Source organism: Anopheles moucheti, chromosome 2, assembly GCF_943734755.1.
Source record: "Anopheles moucheti chromosome 2, idAnoMoucSN_F20_07, whole genome shotgun sequence".
Taxonomy (NCBI): Eukaryota; Metazoa; Arthropoda; class Insecta; order Diptera; family Culicidae; genus Anopheles; species Anopheles moucheti.
In genome coordinates, this window is record NC_069140.1 from 85,711,641 (window position 1) to 85,730,011 (window position 18,371).

General features: G+C 42.1%; 1 protein-coding gene across 2 annotated transcripts in view; it reads right to left on the reverse strand.

The window, feature by feature from the left end:
• Nucleotides 1-550: 550 nt before the first annotated feature.
• Nucleotides 551-18,371, reverse strand: part of LOC128297225 (fasciclin-3) — a 105,575-nt gene continuing 87,754 nt past the window's right edge. Inside the window, exons 3-11 of one of the 2 annotated variants that reach the window (XM_053032831.1) lie at nt 11,039-11,144; nt 10,750-10,961; nt 10,537-10,665; nt 10,253-10,459; nt 9,975-10,153; nt 9,634-9,895; nt 3,473-3,518; nt 1,450-1,642; nt 551-1,363 (exon numbers count right to left, since the gene is read on the reverse strand). In XM_053032831.1, the coding sequence (XP_052888791.1) occupies nt 1,049-1,363; nt 1,450-1,642; nt 3,473-3,518; nt 9,634-9,895; nt 9,975-10,153; nt 10,253-10,459; nt 10,537-10,665; nt 10,750-10,961; nt 11,039-11,144 (1,649 nt within the window). In that variant the 3' untranslated portion in view covers nt 551-1,048. Of the gene's footprint in view, nt 1,364-1,449; nt 1,643-3,472; nt 3,519-3,698; nt 6,041-9,633; nt 9,896-9,974; nt 10,154-10,252; nt 10,460-10,536; nt 10,666-10,749; nt 10,962-11,038; nt 11,145-18,371 lie in introns of those variants that run through there. The other variant, XM_053032832.1, reaches the window with a different exon arrangement.

Sequence of the window (18,371 nt, forward strand, 5' to 3'; positions counted from 1 at the left end):
TAACTGTACGACCTTGTGAAATCCTTCGAGAGCTCGTTACTGTCTTCAAGGATCTGCTTCAAAAAGATCTGGTAAATATCTCTTCACAGTTCAGATAAATAAACTTCAGGACTACCTTCATGTGACTTAAAAGATCTAAAGACTTAAGTTGAAGACCGAGACAAAATAGGGTCACTCTCCTCCTTAGCCTGACAATACGGACGTATGAAATTAGGGGCGTATGAACGCCTCACTTTTTTAAATTCGAAGTACATCTGATGTGTTTTGACATGCTCAGGAGTATTTTTGAACTTGGTCAGGACTGCGTATACATGTCTCTTTCGTGTAGCTAATAAACCTCCTCAGCTACCGGTGAGGTTTAGACACGTCGTCAGTAGAATAACACAAGATGGACCCCAACCACGCTTGATAGTTAAATAATCCTAATCAAGTTAATTAGAGAGGAGTAATGGTGGACTCCTCTCATCTCAACTCCAACTCTTAAAGGAACCAACCCTCTACTCTATGTGTGATATACTCAACAACGTAAAAACTAAAACAATTCTTTCAATACATTCCTATATTTCGTCGTATCCTTTAGTAAGTACATTTAAAAATTCTCTCAATCACTAACGTTCCGTCCGTCGAGAATCAGAGCGCAAGAAATCTTGGAACGATGGAGAAACCACTACTACTAAATTTTTCCATCATCACCTTTTTTACACTCACGCCAACTAAACAGTGCCCCTATTACTACGACTTACTTTACGCATCTCTCTCCTGCTTTCCGCTGCTGAATGAATTTCTAACATCGTGGTTATGAAAAGGATATTAAATTGCAAAACAAACAAAAAATCGCTACCTTTAGATGAAATGGGAACAGTTAAATGAAAGCTGACTGATGCGGTGTGTGCTTAATGGACGGAATGAATTTTCGCGAAAAAAAAAAATGCTTCCCGCATTCGCCTTGACGGACACCACACGGAGCGTCGTCAAACGGGATTTCTTCCTTACGCCTCAACGGCTTTTGAAGGTGCGTTCTTCTGGGGTGTGCGCACCCGGAGGGGAATTATTTGCCCCCGGTCGTCGTACCCTTGCTGCCACCGTCCCCGCTTTTGGCGCTCGGTTTCTGGATGCTCACGTCGATGACGGGCCGGTTATCTTCGCTCGAATGGTGACGTTGCTGCAGTGCCGGTTGCTGCTGTGCGGCGGTGGTGGTGGTGTTCATCGTGTCGCTTCCAGCTGTACCGGCCTGCTGCTGCACGTACAAGATTTCGGCATACTCCGTCGATTCGTTGTTGGCGGCCGGCTTGTTGACGAACGATATCTCACCGCCACCGGCCGGTTTTAGCTCCAGCTCAGCGTACACGAGCGTTTGATCGTCCTGAATCGAAAAGGGAACGCACAACGGGCATTAAGACAATTTTCAGCTTTCGAATGGAGCGCTGCAATAATGCAAACGTATAATACCTTAGCCGGTTTGGTAGCGCCATCCACCGGTTTTGCGTCCTGCTCGTCCACGGCCACCACCACATCCGGTGTGATGTTTTCCTCGGGCAGCTCACTGCTGGCCGCTCCGCGCTGCATGCGTTTGGCGAAAATGTTCTTCAGGCGCTGCGTCTTCGTCATCGGTTGCTTCACTTCGGCACTTTCCGTGTCGCTGCTGTTGTAGGGCAGGGGAAAAAAGGGAAGAACGGTGTGGCGTGAAACCGGAAATGGCGTGGTGTGGTGTGCAGTTGTTAAGCCTTAAACCAAATAAGTGTGCTCGAAATACCGAAACATCTGCTCAACGATAGACTCGGGGGTTGTGCAAAAAGGACAACATTTGTTCTGGTGTTGTACTCTTCAAACAAGTAGATTTATGTAGAAAACTTAATTAAACAACACTGATTTCGTCAAAGCAAAAGATCACACTGTGGGACGAGAATGTCCCACCCTTAGAGATGTTTATTAGAAGGAAAAGAGCTGGGCAAACACTGAAACACCTTACTATTGTTATCACCATAAATAATAAATAATTATTTAATAATTAATTTTAATATAATTAATTATTAATTAAAATAATAAATAATAATTTATAAAAAACAAAAGAGCGTACACAAAATATCATATAAAACAAGGTTTGAAAATCTGCAATCCAAATGTAACATATAAAAAAACAGGAAATTATACAACATTTTATACATTTACAAAATCAAAAATCTAAACATTTAAAGCATAATTAAACAACTCTTTTTTTTATTATAACTCTCGCAAAGTAATACAAAAACAACACACGTCCACAGTTTAAATAAATTAGCATCATATCTGTACAGTAATACATAACCGGTGGAGAATATTAGAGGGCATCTATACAGCAGTACGTATTAATTCTACACTTTATATTAGGCGTTTGTGTTTAATCTCCATCTAACCCCACGGCCAAAAAGGCTTGTTTATCAACCGCGTACAATTCCCCGAAGAAGTTACCACTACATTAGAACAAATTAACCATTAGCGAGGAGTGAGCGCTATCCATTTGCGATGTATGTCCATCTACGCGCTAGCTACACGTGAGTACTTCCAGCCTTCTTCCTTGCTTCTGCTTCCTCTGGCACCAACTTGGCAAGCTCCACCTCCAGAAAAAGGCCACCATCCCCGGGCCGCTTCAAGCGTTAGAATATTTCCGTTTCACGCTTGCGCTTAATGGCGGCACCGGACAGTAGCAGCTGGGCCTGCTTTTCCAGCAGTTCGCGCTGCTGATGCGGTATCCATCGTTTCTGCGCACCGGCAACGGGCAGTCCGACCTGGTTCGGGTCACCGTACCCGACGGTGGAACTGGAATCGGACGACAGGACACTCGCGTTGTCGAAGTTACCGCTGTTGATCGACAGCTGTGGTTCGCGCCGGATCGCACCCAACGGATACGGTCCGGGTGCGTCCAGCGGGTGCCGCATGTTGGTTGGCCGCAGAATCGAGCTGTTCGGGTCGGGCGTTGAGGGGACCGATTCTCCACCGTTCGGGGCGATAATCACCCCCGATGGCGGTACAACAACCGTGCCCGTCGCAACCGTTGCTGGTGGTGGTAGCATTGTCTCACCAACACCATTGTCTGTTGTGTCACTGTAGGTTAGTTTTGACCCAAGTATATAAAAAAAAACGGGGGAAAAAGGAATAGCGTTTAGAGAGAAAAGAGGGGAAAAGTTTGTTTTTTTTACAAAAAAAAAGGAATAAATATGAATGTTTTAAAAATAGGTCAATCCCTCCCTCATGCTGTACCGTAGAGCCCACAGTAACTAGCAAAGCTGTAAAGGCATTATTTAAATGAGGCCTCCAAAAGGAATGAAATGATAGACGATTGTGAAGCGTAAGATGAACAAAAGCAAGCAGAGCAGGCACTACTACACACACCGAAAGTTACGCACTACATTTCTAATCTTTACATTAATCACACACAAAACACACCTCCACTGCTATTGAGTACCCCCCATTAATGAGCGGGGGAAATACTTACGTTTCACCTATTTTTGCTGCACTGGTCGAAGTCGAACTGCTTTTGCCTGCGAATGAGAAAAGAAAGGGAAACAAATCAATCGCATAAGAAGAATTTTAATCATTTAAGTTTAAGGAAGAATTATTAATTAATTATTTGTTACAAATATTAGCACATCATGGTAGGATCATTATCTTCTCAACCCAATGGAATTAGAGCAGTAAAGGAGCAAAAAAGGAAATAAGTTTGATAGCATTTTATTCGTTTCAAGTATATACAATTTATATAAAAAAAATAATTACGGAATAAGTTTTAAAACGTTTCATTCTCTTGAGATTGTTCTTCCGGTGTGTGTGTTTTTTTTTCCGACCACTTGTTACTTGACGCACGCGCACGCGCGCCAGTGTTGGTAATGTGCTTCATAATATTATTTATATTACGGTGTGCTGCCATGATTGTGTGTATTATTCGAGTTCGAGGGTGACAGATTATTTGTATTGTGTTTGAATGAAATTTATGTATGGAAAAACCGAAAACAAAAATTGTTACTTCACATTCATTGTCGTTTCGCGTTAAAATTCTGCAAACAGGACAAACCCTGCGCTAAAGAGATTCTGCCGCGGCGCAAATGGCTGCCCAAAAGCTGCACGCGCACTGCAATAGTAGTAGTAAGTTATTGTTGTAAAAAAAGTAAAAGTAAACATTAAACGTATTTCCTAAATCGCTTGTCTTCCTGAATATGGACACTTTGTGCAAAAAACTATGCTTACCCTAGACAAAAAAAAAACAACATTTAGCCGCGCTTATGATAATAAGAAGTATCGCGTTTCCTAGTTTTTAAATAGCTTTGTGGTGGTGCCACGGTCCCAAAATGGCCGACCATAGCACCACCTCCACCACACACGGGTCTGCTTTTTCATGGGTTTAAATAAAACACACAAATGCGCCAAATGGTGCTTGCCATCTCATTAAACCCTAAAAACACACTCGCCTTCGTTTTGTAACGTGTATATGAGTTCGTTTTTGTCCAAATTTCTTCTTACATGTTGTTTTCTTAGCATAGTGTTCCACTAGAAGGAACTCGGTTCATGTATATGGAATTGGTTGATCTTTTGTTCTCGCTTTTATTTGATACTACGCGTCTTGGTGAACAAAATTTTAATTAAGTACAGTTAAGTGGAACGGAACGGACAAAAACTTTATGTAAAATGCCAATTGAATTGATTTTCACCGGAAGGTGTATATCTATACCCAGCAATGAAAACTGGAATTCCTTTACCCACGCATCGGGGGGTTCACTCTTTGAGGGGTCGTCACTCTTTTTTCCCCTTTTCTTTCGCGCGTATACGACGATTCATCATTCATGTTTTCTTCTATTCGATAAACTAAAGTATTCTCTACAATCTACACAGTTCACACAATGTTCATCTTTCGTTTTCGAGTCGGACTTATTTCTTAATCAAAACATTTTCACTTCCACGAAACACTTAATGTGCGCGCGCGGGTTGCCCTTCTGAGCCAACTTTAAATTTAAAACCTTTCTTTTACTTCTTTGAACTCCTTTTTTCATCTCGCGTGAAGCTCTTTTTCGTTGAAAATGGGTCTGTGTGTGAGGGATTTAATTGTTCCAGTTGGTTTTCTCGATGAGATTCGATTATTTCAATCATTATGCTTTGTTCGGCTATCGCTCAGCTATTAACTAAAGCAAGACTAAAGCAAACAGCAACACAAAATGAGAAACGATTCCTTTTCTTTGCGCGATGTATTAATCACCCATCCCGCGCGCGCTTGATAAGAGAGTGAGGGGGACGTCTACTACTGAACGGTTCTCTGTTAAGTGTGTTTTAGATTGGGGCAAGATTTTTCCCAAAAAGATGCAACACTAAATGAGGTTAAAAAAACAACAACTCCTGCGAGAGAAAAAGGACTACGCGCATCCTTTTAGAAAGGGCCAAATTTCCCTGCTCTTGCGTGTGTTTTTTGCGCTGATTTTGGAGGTTTTATGAAGTATTTCTATTTTCCATGGTAAGAGTGTGTCCCCTCTTCCGACTGCCTTTCTTTTGTTTTTTGCCCCACAAATAACAGATCTTCGGCCATGTTTTTACAAGGCATCCGTTAATTAGTTCCCTATTCTTCTCTTCCACTTTCACACTCTCGTCCCTCCGATGGGGCTTTGTTGTTTGTTACTACTACTACTGCTATTACTACTGCTACTACTTTCGGGGTTTTGTTGTCTACAACATCACACTCTCTCTCTCCATCTTCGGGGATGATTCCCACGTCCCCAATCACGAACGCTGCGAGAAATCTACACGGATGTGTTCGTTTTGCTGTCAGTTTTGCCATTTTCCTGCTTGGTTGGGACGACCGGCGGTGCGACGACAACGGTTGCTGCCGGTTGCTGTTGCGCCTTTGTTTGCTTCCCATTCTCGTGCTTCCCATTAGTGGCCGCATGCTTCTCGTCACCTTCGTGCACGTAGTGGGCGGCCGGGTCCTGCGTTTGCTGCCGCTCGTCAATCTCGTCATCGTGCGGGTGCGGCGTAATCTGTGCCTCCGAGTCCGGATTGATATCGGTATTGAGGGAAGCGCCTGCAAAAACAACCAAGAAACAGAATCAGGACATCGGGGTCTAAAACAGGAGGGAGTTTTGTTGCTGCTATTTGGGGGTTTGTTCATATTTTTTGTTTTTGGTGGGGAAGATTTGTTTGTTGCTTGTTCTTTTTGGGGGTTTTTCTGTTTTTTGGAAGCGTGCTTCACACATCTTCCTTTCCACGGCGCGTTAATTGGTTTTTGTTTTGTGGCAATTTCTATTTTCTATTTCCTATAGAAAATCTTGCATTCACTAAGCGCAGATTCCCACTGTGTCAAATGTGGGATGGAAAAGAGTTCCGATTCTTTGTGTTGCGAGTGAGGTCACGCCACTCGAACATAAAGCCACACGCAAGATCGTTACAACGTGCCGAAGCATATTACATTAACTTCCGTTTTTGCATGTTTTCATCTCGCTGCCGGACTTGAAATGTCCGATGACCCGAAAACAAAGGATGAAAAAAAAAGAACGTGAATGGGAGCACAGTGTAGAATGCTGTTCAGAATTAATTTTGGCATCCGATTAAATATTAAAATAGATAGCATTAGTAAAACGGTAGGCGACGGAAGTAAGTAAGTAAGGTGGCGCCATATTATAGACCATGTCTTGAAAGTATTAATAAAGCAAACAGTTAAAATTGTCAGTTGCAAAATTTAAGGATTGTTTCAATGTTCCAATTGAAAATAAAATCGAATAAGGATGGCAGGATGTCCAATCAACGCAAAGAGAGTTCTATGTACGCACACACATGAAAGAGACGAGAAAAAAAACAGCTCTAAAAGAGAGCATAATTTGCATTTGCATATGACGGGGCAGTCCCTACCTTCTGTTTCTTGATCGTAAGATGCAGGCCAACTTCACGCACAACAGCTTAAAGATAGTGTTCTTCTTTGATTTTTCCCTCCTTTGCAGCACATACACACACGCGCGCGCGCACACACATTCGCATTTCTTGCCGTTTCGGATTGGATTGGACGAGTTCGTATTGGATGTGGGGGGGAAAGCCCGGCTTTTAAGTGCCATTAGGGCGACGCATTTCCAATTCTGTCTATTTCCCTATGAGCTTGGCTAGCAGTAACTACCCGGAAAGAGTGATTAACTCACAGATCACATTTGAAAAATAGAAAAAAAAAACAACAAACTTGTTTGCGATGCTAAGTTTTGCTACAGATGAAAGCAAAGATCCTGAACGGAAGCTCGTCGCTCTGCTTAATGGCATATCCCATGGTGATGCACTTATACTGTTTTATCTCCGCACTATTAGCCGGTTTGAATTTGAACATCAACGCTACTGCTGCTGCTGCACACACACAGCTAAACACATTACGCAGGATAAACATGTTGGAGATATATAGAGAGCGAGCAAAACGATCCGTCCGTGTGCTGTTTTTGGTTAATGAAAGAGTATTCCTTGGAGAGTTGCGCGCAATTGCTTTTAAAACGATTCAATTCGCTTCCGCCCCAAGACGAAGCATTATGTGCGGCGCAATGTCATGAAGAACGGATCTAATTACCATACGAATGTATTCTAAAAGCAGAGCTTTGCTTCTCCATTACTTTGTTTCGTACTAAACTTTCCTTACACTATACTCTGTGCTACCACTACTGCCTACTGCCTCAACACTACTTGCTTCCATTTCCGCGCGCAGCAAGTAGGCGGTGAAAAAAAAGCTTACCCCGCCGAAATAGTCGGCATAAATTATGCTTAAGCTTAAAATAATGCTTTTCTTTTCATTGTTCCTTCATTAAAAAGCTAACACCGCTCGTCTTCCGTTCTTCTGCTGTGTGTTTTGTGTTTTTTTTCCTTGCGACCGGTAAAGCCCTTATAATTAATTACAGTATGTGTGTGTGTGTCTGTGTGAGTGTGGGTGTGACTTTTCCACTGGTGGCACACACACCCCCGCCGTTCCGGTCATGTTGTACTCTGCTCGCAAACAATTTGTCTTTCGCTTCATGTTAATGGTTAGGCAGTAGATTAGCATATTGTTTCCCCGCTTGTGTACACCCCCCGATTGAGGTTCGCTTGAAGTTCAAAACGATTTGTCTTCGCATTTTTATGTCCTTTGATCGGTAAAGATGGGTTTTTTTATTGTTGTTTTTCTTTAAATCTCAACTCTATACTTGCTCACACTAGAACACACACGCCCGCGGCCACATACGAACACACATGTATTACACCGTCCTGATAAACGCGCACACCATCGACAGACACACTTTTCTTTGATTGTTTTTTCCTTTTTTTGTATTGTTTGAAAGCTTATCTTTGTACATAAAATAATCATGACACTTATTAGGGTTGTTTTATAAGTAAAAAATACAATATTCGCTAGTGAAACGGATTGTGGTTGCGCAATTGGACGGATTGTTCTTGTTTGCTTTGTGCTTGACTTTTTGTAATGTAGCGCGCGCCCACACACAAATTCGGCACACGGTTGTCCGAAACCAAACACACAGACAGCCAAACAGAGTGTCTTGGCGGGAACATGTAACACACTGTTCGACTACTGATACAAGCTGACTGTAAGGAGAAAGAAGAACAAACGGATAGAGAAGAAAGAACAGAAAGGAAAAAGGGAGAAGGAGAAGAGAAAAGAATGGCGGTTAAAGGGCGGATCCGTTTCGTAAGGACAAGTAGAAAATCAATACAAAATTGGTACATGGAAAACAAACAAGCGAAAAAAAAAAACACATCAAAAACAGAAGGAATTTGTGTAAAAAACCCTGAACTGGGAAAACACACATGGAATGAATGAAAGAAAGAAAAAACGTACATTGATTGGGGTGAGAGCCAGCAGGTGTGAAGGGATGGAACGAATTTGCGTGTGTTTGTGTGTGTTTGTATCGCGGTGAATCATTTTTCCAGTAGAATGAAATAAAAAGGAACACTTTCCTCAACAACGTTTGCCAACGTTAATTGATGCACAATGAAGGTGAGCTTTCTCCAATCGGAATGCATTTGTATGGGGTGGGGGTGGGGCTGTGTGTGCAAGGGTGTGCGTATTTGAAAGCTTCTTTTATGCCTGGGGCTGTGCATCGCGGTTCTTTTTCATGTATTGCCTGTGCGAACATTATGAATGTGCCATTCTGTTTATGGAAACATAACTCGAGAGTTTGGTGAAAAATTACCAAAAAAAAAAAAATACCCTCCCTCAGCGGGATGTATTTTTGGGGTTCGTCGCTTAGTGCAGATTAAAGCTTTAGTGGCGTGCAACAACAGGAAGGCGCGAGGACGCACACACACACACGCACAAACACGTCTGTGTCAAGCGGACAATACTTGGCTAACCTTTTTGCGAGGCCGGTCTGTTGTGTGTACACTTCTCCTAAGGTTCTTGCGGTTCTTCTGCTGCCGTGGTGCGTGCTTGGGATATACATAATGTGGATATCGGAATGCAAACAATCGAAAAGGAATGATTTCGTTTAAATTGCGTGTTGGTTAGTTTTTTTGGAGGGCAACAAATAGATCATGGAGGGGATGTGAATGACTCAAACCCACTCCCACCGCCGGTAATTGTTTTTGGTTTGCTTGGCACACACTTCGCGTTAATGCAACGAGCGAACGCGAATTGGCTCTAAATCGTTCTAAACTTACCTCGGAAGCACCATCTACCGGTAGCACGAGCGATGAAGATGAGGGCGACGGCCAACAGGACGATCAGTACCGCCAGCACCAGACCAACGATTTCACCCGTACCGAAGCTGCTCGATTCGCTGAATACTTCGTCCTGCGAGCGCAGGCTTAGCCGGTAGTCCTCCACGCCGAAGTTGTTCGAGGCTCGCATCACGTACATTTTCGACAGATCTTCCAGCGTGAGACCGGCAATGGTCAGCGAGACGTTGTAGTGATTGTTACCCTAAAAAAACAAAAAAAGAAAATTATTAACCTTCTGGTGGCGAGAAGATAAAATTCCCGAGGAGAATAAATTGTCTTACCAATGCTTCCGGAATCGGTACGGCATATCGTCCCTGTTCGGTACCCTGGTGATAATCGATTCCATCAATGTTCCACAGTACTCGGGGCGAAGGGTTCGCTTTGATAACCATGCTGGCCGTTGCCGTACGTCCCAGCTGCAGTCCATAGACGACCTGGTCGGGCAATGCTTGCGGTTGGACTATAATCGAACGAATGAAACGAATAATAAACATTATTGTAATTCGTGATTGTAAATATTAGCTTCAAGGTTGGCACACTGAGGGCCGAACAAACTTACAGTTCACGTTCATGATAAGATCGGTACGGGAAAATCTTTCCTGGTACGCGATATGTTCGGCCTGGCAAGTTAAACGTTTACCATTGTCCTCGGCCCGAATCGAACGGGTCAGTGTGGATGAGGCAGTGAAGTAACGCTTGTTGGAACGCTCATCAAAGTACTCTTCCGGTTTGTCCAATTTCACACCTTCGTAAATTGGTTCCTGATCTGTTGGGATGAAATAACACCGAAACGTTAAATAAAGCACATAATCATTTAATGCTCTCCTTTGAGTGAAGGCTTACCCAAGTACCAAGACAACTTTGCCGCCGGATTGCCGCGTGCCGAGATGCACCGGAAGGTGAGCTCACTGTTTACCTCCAGATTGTTCAGATTACCCGAGACGACCTCAATGGCGGGCTGTTCCGGTGGGACTGTGTGATGAAAATGATGCAAACGATATTGGTGGTGAAGAAGAACAAGCGCTCTGTACCTTTTCCGTCACACAATGTACTTACATGCAACCACAATCTCGATCGCACCGGTCAAACCGCGTCCATCGACGAACAGCGTACAGTTCATGAAGCCGGCATTTTCAGCAGTGACACGGTCGATATGTACACCGCACGAACCTTTGTCCAAACCTTCGCCAGCGTAGGACAATCCAGGCACGGGTGACTTTATGTTGGGATCAAGCGTAAACTGATCATTTACGCCCGGGATTCGGATGCTGGAAAAGGGATGCGCAACGCGAAAATGTTAGCTGTTGGATGGAAAACACACGCGACACGCGCAATAAATACTTACACACAAAGCTGTGCCGGACGGCCTATCCGACAGTGGAGGTTTACATTTTCCTGATTCTCTACGACCGTTATTGAACGTGGTTCCGTGTCTACGACCTGTGCGGTAGCTGAAATTAGCACGAAAAATAATATAAATAATTAATAAATAATAATAATAATTAATTGATAATACGGCGAGAGCCGTCATCATGGAATAAATAAATAAATAATAAATAATAATAAATATAATAATTGTTGAAAAAAAACTTTAATTAATAACTTTCCTTAAAAGCTTATTTGAAAGGCAGCAGAAAACAATCATCTGAGGCGGCTATGATTCACAATCAACATTCATTTGAAGAACCGGAAAATAGACAAGATCAATGCCGCCGCTGCAACTTCTGCCGCTAATTAATCTAATCACAATATTTCGATCGGATTTTCCACGCTCATTGTACATAAAGAGAGGGGGTGGGGGTTTGGACACCAAAAAGAAAAAAAAACCCGAAAGTAAAATCCATACTAAATAATCCAATTTCACCGATCCTTGCTTTCCCGCGTGCTCTACACCCTCTCCCCCGTGTACTGGGGGGAGGGGATCATCTCTTTTAGCTCTAATCCTAATTAAAATTGCCTACGACTCACTGAAGTGATGATTCATTTGTAGATAATCGTAGGATGATGATAATGATGGCACAGCCCCAGCCTCTCCCTAAAATGAAGCACAGAGAGGCACAACCAAAAGCCCCCACACACCCAGCCTTCCATCACCCAGGACCCGGAAAAGCTGACGGGCTCATCCGCAAAAATTAAATCACGGTTTCCCGCGTAATGGGCAAAGCTTTTGTGTGCTCACCCCTCTATCACGCAGCAGGAAGTGCGTTGGGAGAGGGTGATGTTTTTGGCAGCAAGGATAACATCAACATAACACAGACACACCGAAACTCCTGGCCGTGTGATAGTGGTGTTGGTGAGATCCGATGGTGTGCATACTTTTATTCAAACGGATGGAAAATTGTTATCATTCCGAACCATCGTCGAGACTGATTAGCTAATTAAAGCTTTTGTTCTTGTGCTTTTCGGGAAGCTGGGGGGAGGGTTAAGGCGGGAGAAAACGGGACCACCACCAGTGGGGGGACTCACAAAACCCATCGTTACACATGAAATTGGCGATTCACGGGAAAACACAATTGCACAAAATGGTGGATGGTGCTGCTTCATGATCAGAGGGGTTTTTTTTGGTTTGTTTTTGTTTTTCACTGTAAGTGGTGATTATTGTGTGAATTGGAGTAAATCGATCAATTCAATGGGCTAATGAGCAAATCTACATCTACACAATTTTGTCCGCTTTCGTGCACGGTGCAACTATTGTGTGTTGAAATCGTTGCTGGGGAATTGTAATTAAATTTGTAAAATGAATTGTAAACCCGTAACGGGAAACAAAAGTTTGCAAAATACGCAGAATTCTTTTATTTCGAATCAGATTTACAGAAATAAACGATTCGTTTCGATTAATATTTATTTAATTTAGAAATAAAAGCAACATGTCGTAATTAGTTTTAGAAAATAATATAGTAGCTGAAAAATTCACAACCGGACTCCTGCAAAATCAAGTACTATGGGTCTTTGTGAGTTATGGGTTTAGTCTAGGGATTGGATATTCATGATCTGCATTTACAATTTACTTTACAAAAATCTGCCCAATAAAACGTTTTTAAATTTCACATATATACCCAAAAGAGGTCAAATGAGATGAGATTAAACCGAAAGAAAATCCAATTATAACAATTATAATTTTAATTGAATTTAGATTGATTTTGTGCACTTCATTGAGTTAATCGATTAAGAATTATCATACGAAACACGCCACAGTATAACGTTGGCACTAGTGTTGGGCGGATCGGATCGGATTCTGGGATTGGATCCTTCATTGGATCAATCCGGATTCGATCCTAAATCCAGGATCCTCTGGATTGGATTCCCAAACAATCCTTTTCGACGGGAAACCGGGATCGAAATCCAAAACAAGAGTCCAGATCCCGGGTCCGGATCTGTCATGTTTGGATTCCGGGATTGTGGTAGGGATTGTTTTCGGATGCGGATATTTTGTGATTTATTGCCTTTTTATTCTGTTCCATGTGAACGCACTTTCTCTAAGGCAGGGCAAATTTATACGGACAGAAGAAATAGGCTGCTCCCCAAAAAACTAAATAAAATATTATTTTGAAAGCATAATTTAAGCGAGGAAGACATAGAAATAAATGGATATTTTTTTTTTGGGATTTGGATTTTTATAGCTTTGGTTTGTAATTTTTAAAATTAATGCTTTTGGTTTAAAACATATTAACAAAAAAATCACATTATGTATTTGGTGATCTTGATCTTCTTGGTGGGTGTGATTCAGCTACGATGTAATATTGGTTGGGTTTAAAATTCATTTTTCCCATCACTAGTTGGCACTATAATGATTGATGGCGTTACAGAGTGTTCCGCGAGGCAAAGTGAGCTCCCAAATTTTTGCAAAAATTCCTCCAAATATATGTGAGGAAACAAGGTACAAAATTAGGTTTGATGGTAGTAAACAAAAACAGAGTGACGACCATACATAATATCTTGATCTTAGCTTTATTGAGTGAGAGGAATATAAGACGGGTGTTTATTAAGATTTTTAGATGTTTACAGCGATAGAAACTATAACCTTTCAAGACGGAGAAGTACACACATGTGTTATCGCAGAGTTGCAGATATTCCCTTACTTCACTTCATGCCCCAACACCTCTAACAATTACGTCTTAAAGTTTTTTGGTGTCCGGATTCAACTTTATTCTGCTGTAATTTAAATCTATTTCGAATGCCAAGCTTTTCTTTTTCGGCACTATCACCTATAGTACCTAACACGCATTGTTTTAGCTTTCATGGGCTTGAAACCTTGCGGAAGAAAAGCTTTCAGATGAATATCGAACGCGAGCCTCTCTTGGTGCGAAGTTATTCATGGACTGTACCACTTTGGTACCAAGTCACGGGTTATACACATCGTTTTCCTCTACTATTTTGCATTTTCTCGTCAGAAAAACGAGTTTTCCATAACCTTCTGAAGCGGCATCCGTTGCATTTACCTTTCTTTTTTTTGTTTTTGGTTCGTTCATTTCATCTATTCGTAGAATGATTGTTTGCTGCAAACAGGACTACATTTCCATCCGCTAGCGAGAACGATGCATTCACCACTAGATCCTGGGTGGAGGTCTTCCTATGCCTGTTATCTTCCGCATGTTGTTCTCTGGGGTGAACTAATTTTTTCTTCCATCAAACACACATTGATGGGGGTGGTTGTGTGTTACGAATGTCCGAATGACTGCAACGATGTACAGAGGGCAAGCTAACAGCTGTACCAAGAACGCTTCTTGCACTTTGTACCATTCAATGAGGAAGCATTCTCTTTGACGGCTTCCAACAGAACCATTCAGACTTTGCCGAATTGCCGGACCTCACCGGTTTCAATACTTGCCGTTGTTGTTTTTTTTTTTGTTTGGTGAGTAAAAGAATCATTTTCGTTCTCGTTTGTAACTTCACCAAAACAGCCACACCAACGCGAATGGTTCACAAACCTAAAACGATTTTTATCCCCCGGCATTCGAACAGCACACGCGAACCACAATGGGCGTGCAGAATGCAGACGTGCTGCCTAAGACCACACCACACCACACACACAATCGGTATGCTAGTCGCGTAAAGCTTTCGGTTGGTTTTTTGTTCCTCCAGCTCACACGGAAGAGAGCACACACCCAAGCACTTGATGTGTGTTTTTCTTCCTCGTTTTTTTTTGGGGGTGAGGGCTTCCAAAGCATGGAAAGCGTTTTTCTTTCCGTAAGTTCACTTCTGTTCAGAAGGGTTTTTCACGGGGAGGTTTTTTTGTTGTTGTCACTCCTGGACTTGGAGTCTTTTTTATCCGACCATTTTGTCGACCATCCGTGGGAAACAACACTCTGCAAGCAATGGGTTTTGTGTATTGGCGATCACAGGATATACACATTCGTGAAGTGTCCACGCACCCCATTTCCTCCATTTCCACCGAGCTGGTGTTTGATCAACCTGGATACACAGGAGGGACACCGAGAGACAACGTGGACCACACACCCACCTCGCTAGCCTTTTGATGAAATTGGAAAACGAGGCGCCTCCCTCCTCTCTGTGTAACGAATGGCATCTCCGAATGGAATGTCCGCACACAAGGAAGAGGAATGAAAAGATTGCAATGACTTTATTGTGTTCTGGGCGATGCACCATCTCGTTGCCTGAACTCCTGAGGGCGGGCGGGCGGCACCGGTTTGCGCGCACGTCAAGCTGTTTTTCGATGAAGTTCGTCCTATTTTTTTGTCCTCTTCCTTAACGGCCGGGAATACAGCGTGCTTTGTTGTTATCGGGGAAGACTATTAGGCCGCGAACTGGCCACACCACACCACCATCTCCGGGGAACGATTGCAATATCAATCGATTTCCGTGCGCAACCCCCGTCGCATTCGCGCGATCGTACCCTTTCTGCGCCTTTATATCTGCAATTCGCACACAGCTATTCGTTTCCGGTTGGGTAGGAGGTTCCCCGTTTTTCCTTGCCACAGGCACAAACACAGCAGGAAGCCTTATTGCTTCCGATGTGTTTCGGCTGCGTAGCAACTCTTCGTGCTTTTGCTGGGCCCACATCCAAATTTGCCCATACATTGTAGCAGGTTGAGTAGTGGAGGAACCAAACTAGCCGTATATAGCGCGTGTCATAAATGGGGAAAAAGCTGCATAAGATGAGAAGAAAAACATCAAACGAACCAACGAGCGGGTACGGGGAACATTGACTAGGGTGCTTTTATCGGCAGAACTCGTCACTGTCTGGACAACGCATGCAATTGCAATTGCGATGTAATTGGTAACCGGTGGTGGGGAAGGGAACCAACAGCAGCAGGAAGCATTTTATTAATATGTCGAAAAATAACCAGAAATCAACAGCGGATTGATATTTGGTTTGATGTTTTGCTGGTAGAAAATAATTAAACACTGCACGATGGCAGCAGCGATAGAAGTTGAACACAAAGAAAGCTTTTCCGCCAGGATAGAGGTTGCAGTGTGTTATATATCAATTTTGCTTGTAGTAATAAACAACATACTTCACCTGACATACTTTACTGAATAGCACTTGGATTGCTTTAGATTTTGAACATTAAAACTGATTACTTATTCAAATTACTATCAAAATTAACCCTCAACACTACACATTGTAGTGATGGGAAAACTAAATTTAATAAAGTAAATGAAATACAAAGTGAATGAATTAACGTAGTGAATGATCTCTTTATGTATTCATAATGACAGACATTTCACTTTATGTGCGGAGATGTATGTAGCTGTATATCTCCCTTATGTTGTTTTCATTCGAACATGAGATGATTTTATCAACTTAGTTGCAGACAATTACTCACTAACTATTTTTTAATTCACTCATGAGTGCCGTAACTCAGTAATGTTCTTTGAGCAGTTTGCTGATCATTCCTTGTGCTAGTACCCAGTTGTAAGTAATGATAATTTGCACTGATGCACGATTTGTTGTCCATGACAATTGATTCATGGTTTAGTGCCATTTTTCATAAATTCTCTCTACATAAAATATTGAATGAAAAATACAGAAAGTCAACCGAGTATGCCCGGGATAAGGCAAACTGCAAGAAGGAAATGCCTAGTAAAATTGTATACCATTCGACACTACGGTGTCGATAATACGGCGAAAGCCGTCATCATGGATTAAATAAATAAATAAATAAATAAATGAATAAATAAAAATATAAGTTCTAGTAGATCTAAAACTACAACAAGATACAGTAAATAAAAGTCTGGAATTTACATTAGAACAAAAATATATCAAGAATACTAACGAATGTTCCAACTCTTAACCGATCAATTTATAATAAGAACGATAACCAGGTTGTGCAGAAGGAAGATGCCAGCCTTCCATTGCCGGATTCTTCTTTAGCTAAGCTCAAAATAAATTAAATAGTTAGAAAAATATGAAATGATCTTTATTTTGTATATTAAACAACTGTTGATATAGTTAATGATTTGAAAAATAGCGACAACGATTAGAAACTTTCAATTCTTGAATTATGTATATTCTTTTGTAGTACAATGGACAAAGAGTGTTGGGTTTTTTCACGTTATTATATTTTTGAGCACTTTGGTTAATGTTGCCCTATGTTGTGTATTTTATTTTGCTTTGTCTCAAACATTAACTTCAAGCAATTCATATCCTTTCTCTAGGCCTCCTTGTACGCGACTGGCTTTCAACACTCGCGCTGTCACTGGCAGTGTTGCCAAAATGTAGTATTTTAAATTCTTAAAACAAAAAATTCAAACAGACCGTTGAAATCTCTTCAAAATCCAACAAAGAGTTTAAAAAAGGTAATAGTCAACACTAATAACACTAAAAGTATTAAAGTTCTAAGGGTTAAAAAGCTCCAGTTACAAATCAATCATGATTTGATCTAAAAAAAACTAACTAAAAACACCGCTCAAACAGTTACATAAAATCAAAACCATTACGGGTGTAATAGCATGTTGATGAACAAAAGGTTCCAAGAAGTAATTTAATTAATGCGCTACACAAATTGATATCAGAGTTCTGCTTTGTGTGTCACACACACCCTTAGTGGACGGCGTAAACAGTTTCAAAAATATCATTAGTAACAGTTGTTCCGCCGTCCAGCTAGTGTGCACGGCTTCCTCGGAGAGAAAGTTTGGCCGAACGACTGCTACTACTTCATCCAATTGTCAACTGGCCCCCGTGTGTGCAACAATGGAAGCATCAGTGCGCATCACACGGGCAGCAAAGCGAGTGCGACAAAAAACAAGAACACAATCCATATATAGCCCCCTACAGGCGTTAAGAATGGATCACACACAGTGAACGGGAACCTTAGAACTAAAAAAAGAACCATCCTCAAAACCCGCAGCTATAAATGGTGCGGAACTTCACTCGGACGGAGCCGAGTTTATCCCACTACACGACGCGGCACACAATGTAATATGTCCTGCATCCGGCCGGTCGGTCAGTGGAGGCTTTCACTCTGGGTAGTAACCGGAGATGTGATGCCGCGTGTCCGCGTGCACGCTCCGGTTCTGGAGTAACAGTTGAAACACACATACACACCCTGGCATTTGCTGGTCACTACCAGCAACAGGATGATACTCACACATACACACACGGGGAAAAACAAGGAAAATGAAATATCCTTTTCGAAATGCTGTAGGCGATGGGTATGTGGACGACTCTCCTGTATGGACGAGCAGGAAGATGAGATATATCTATACATTTCCTC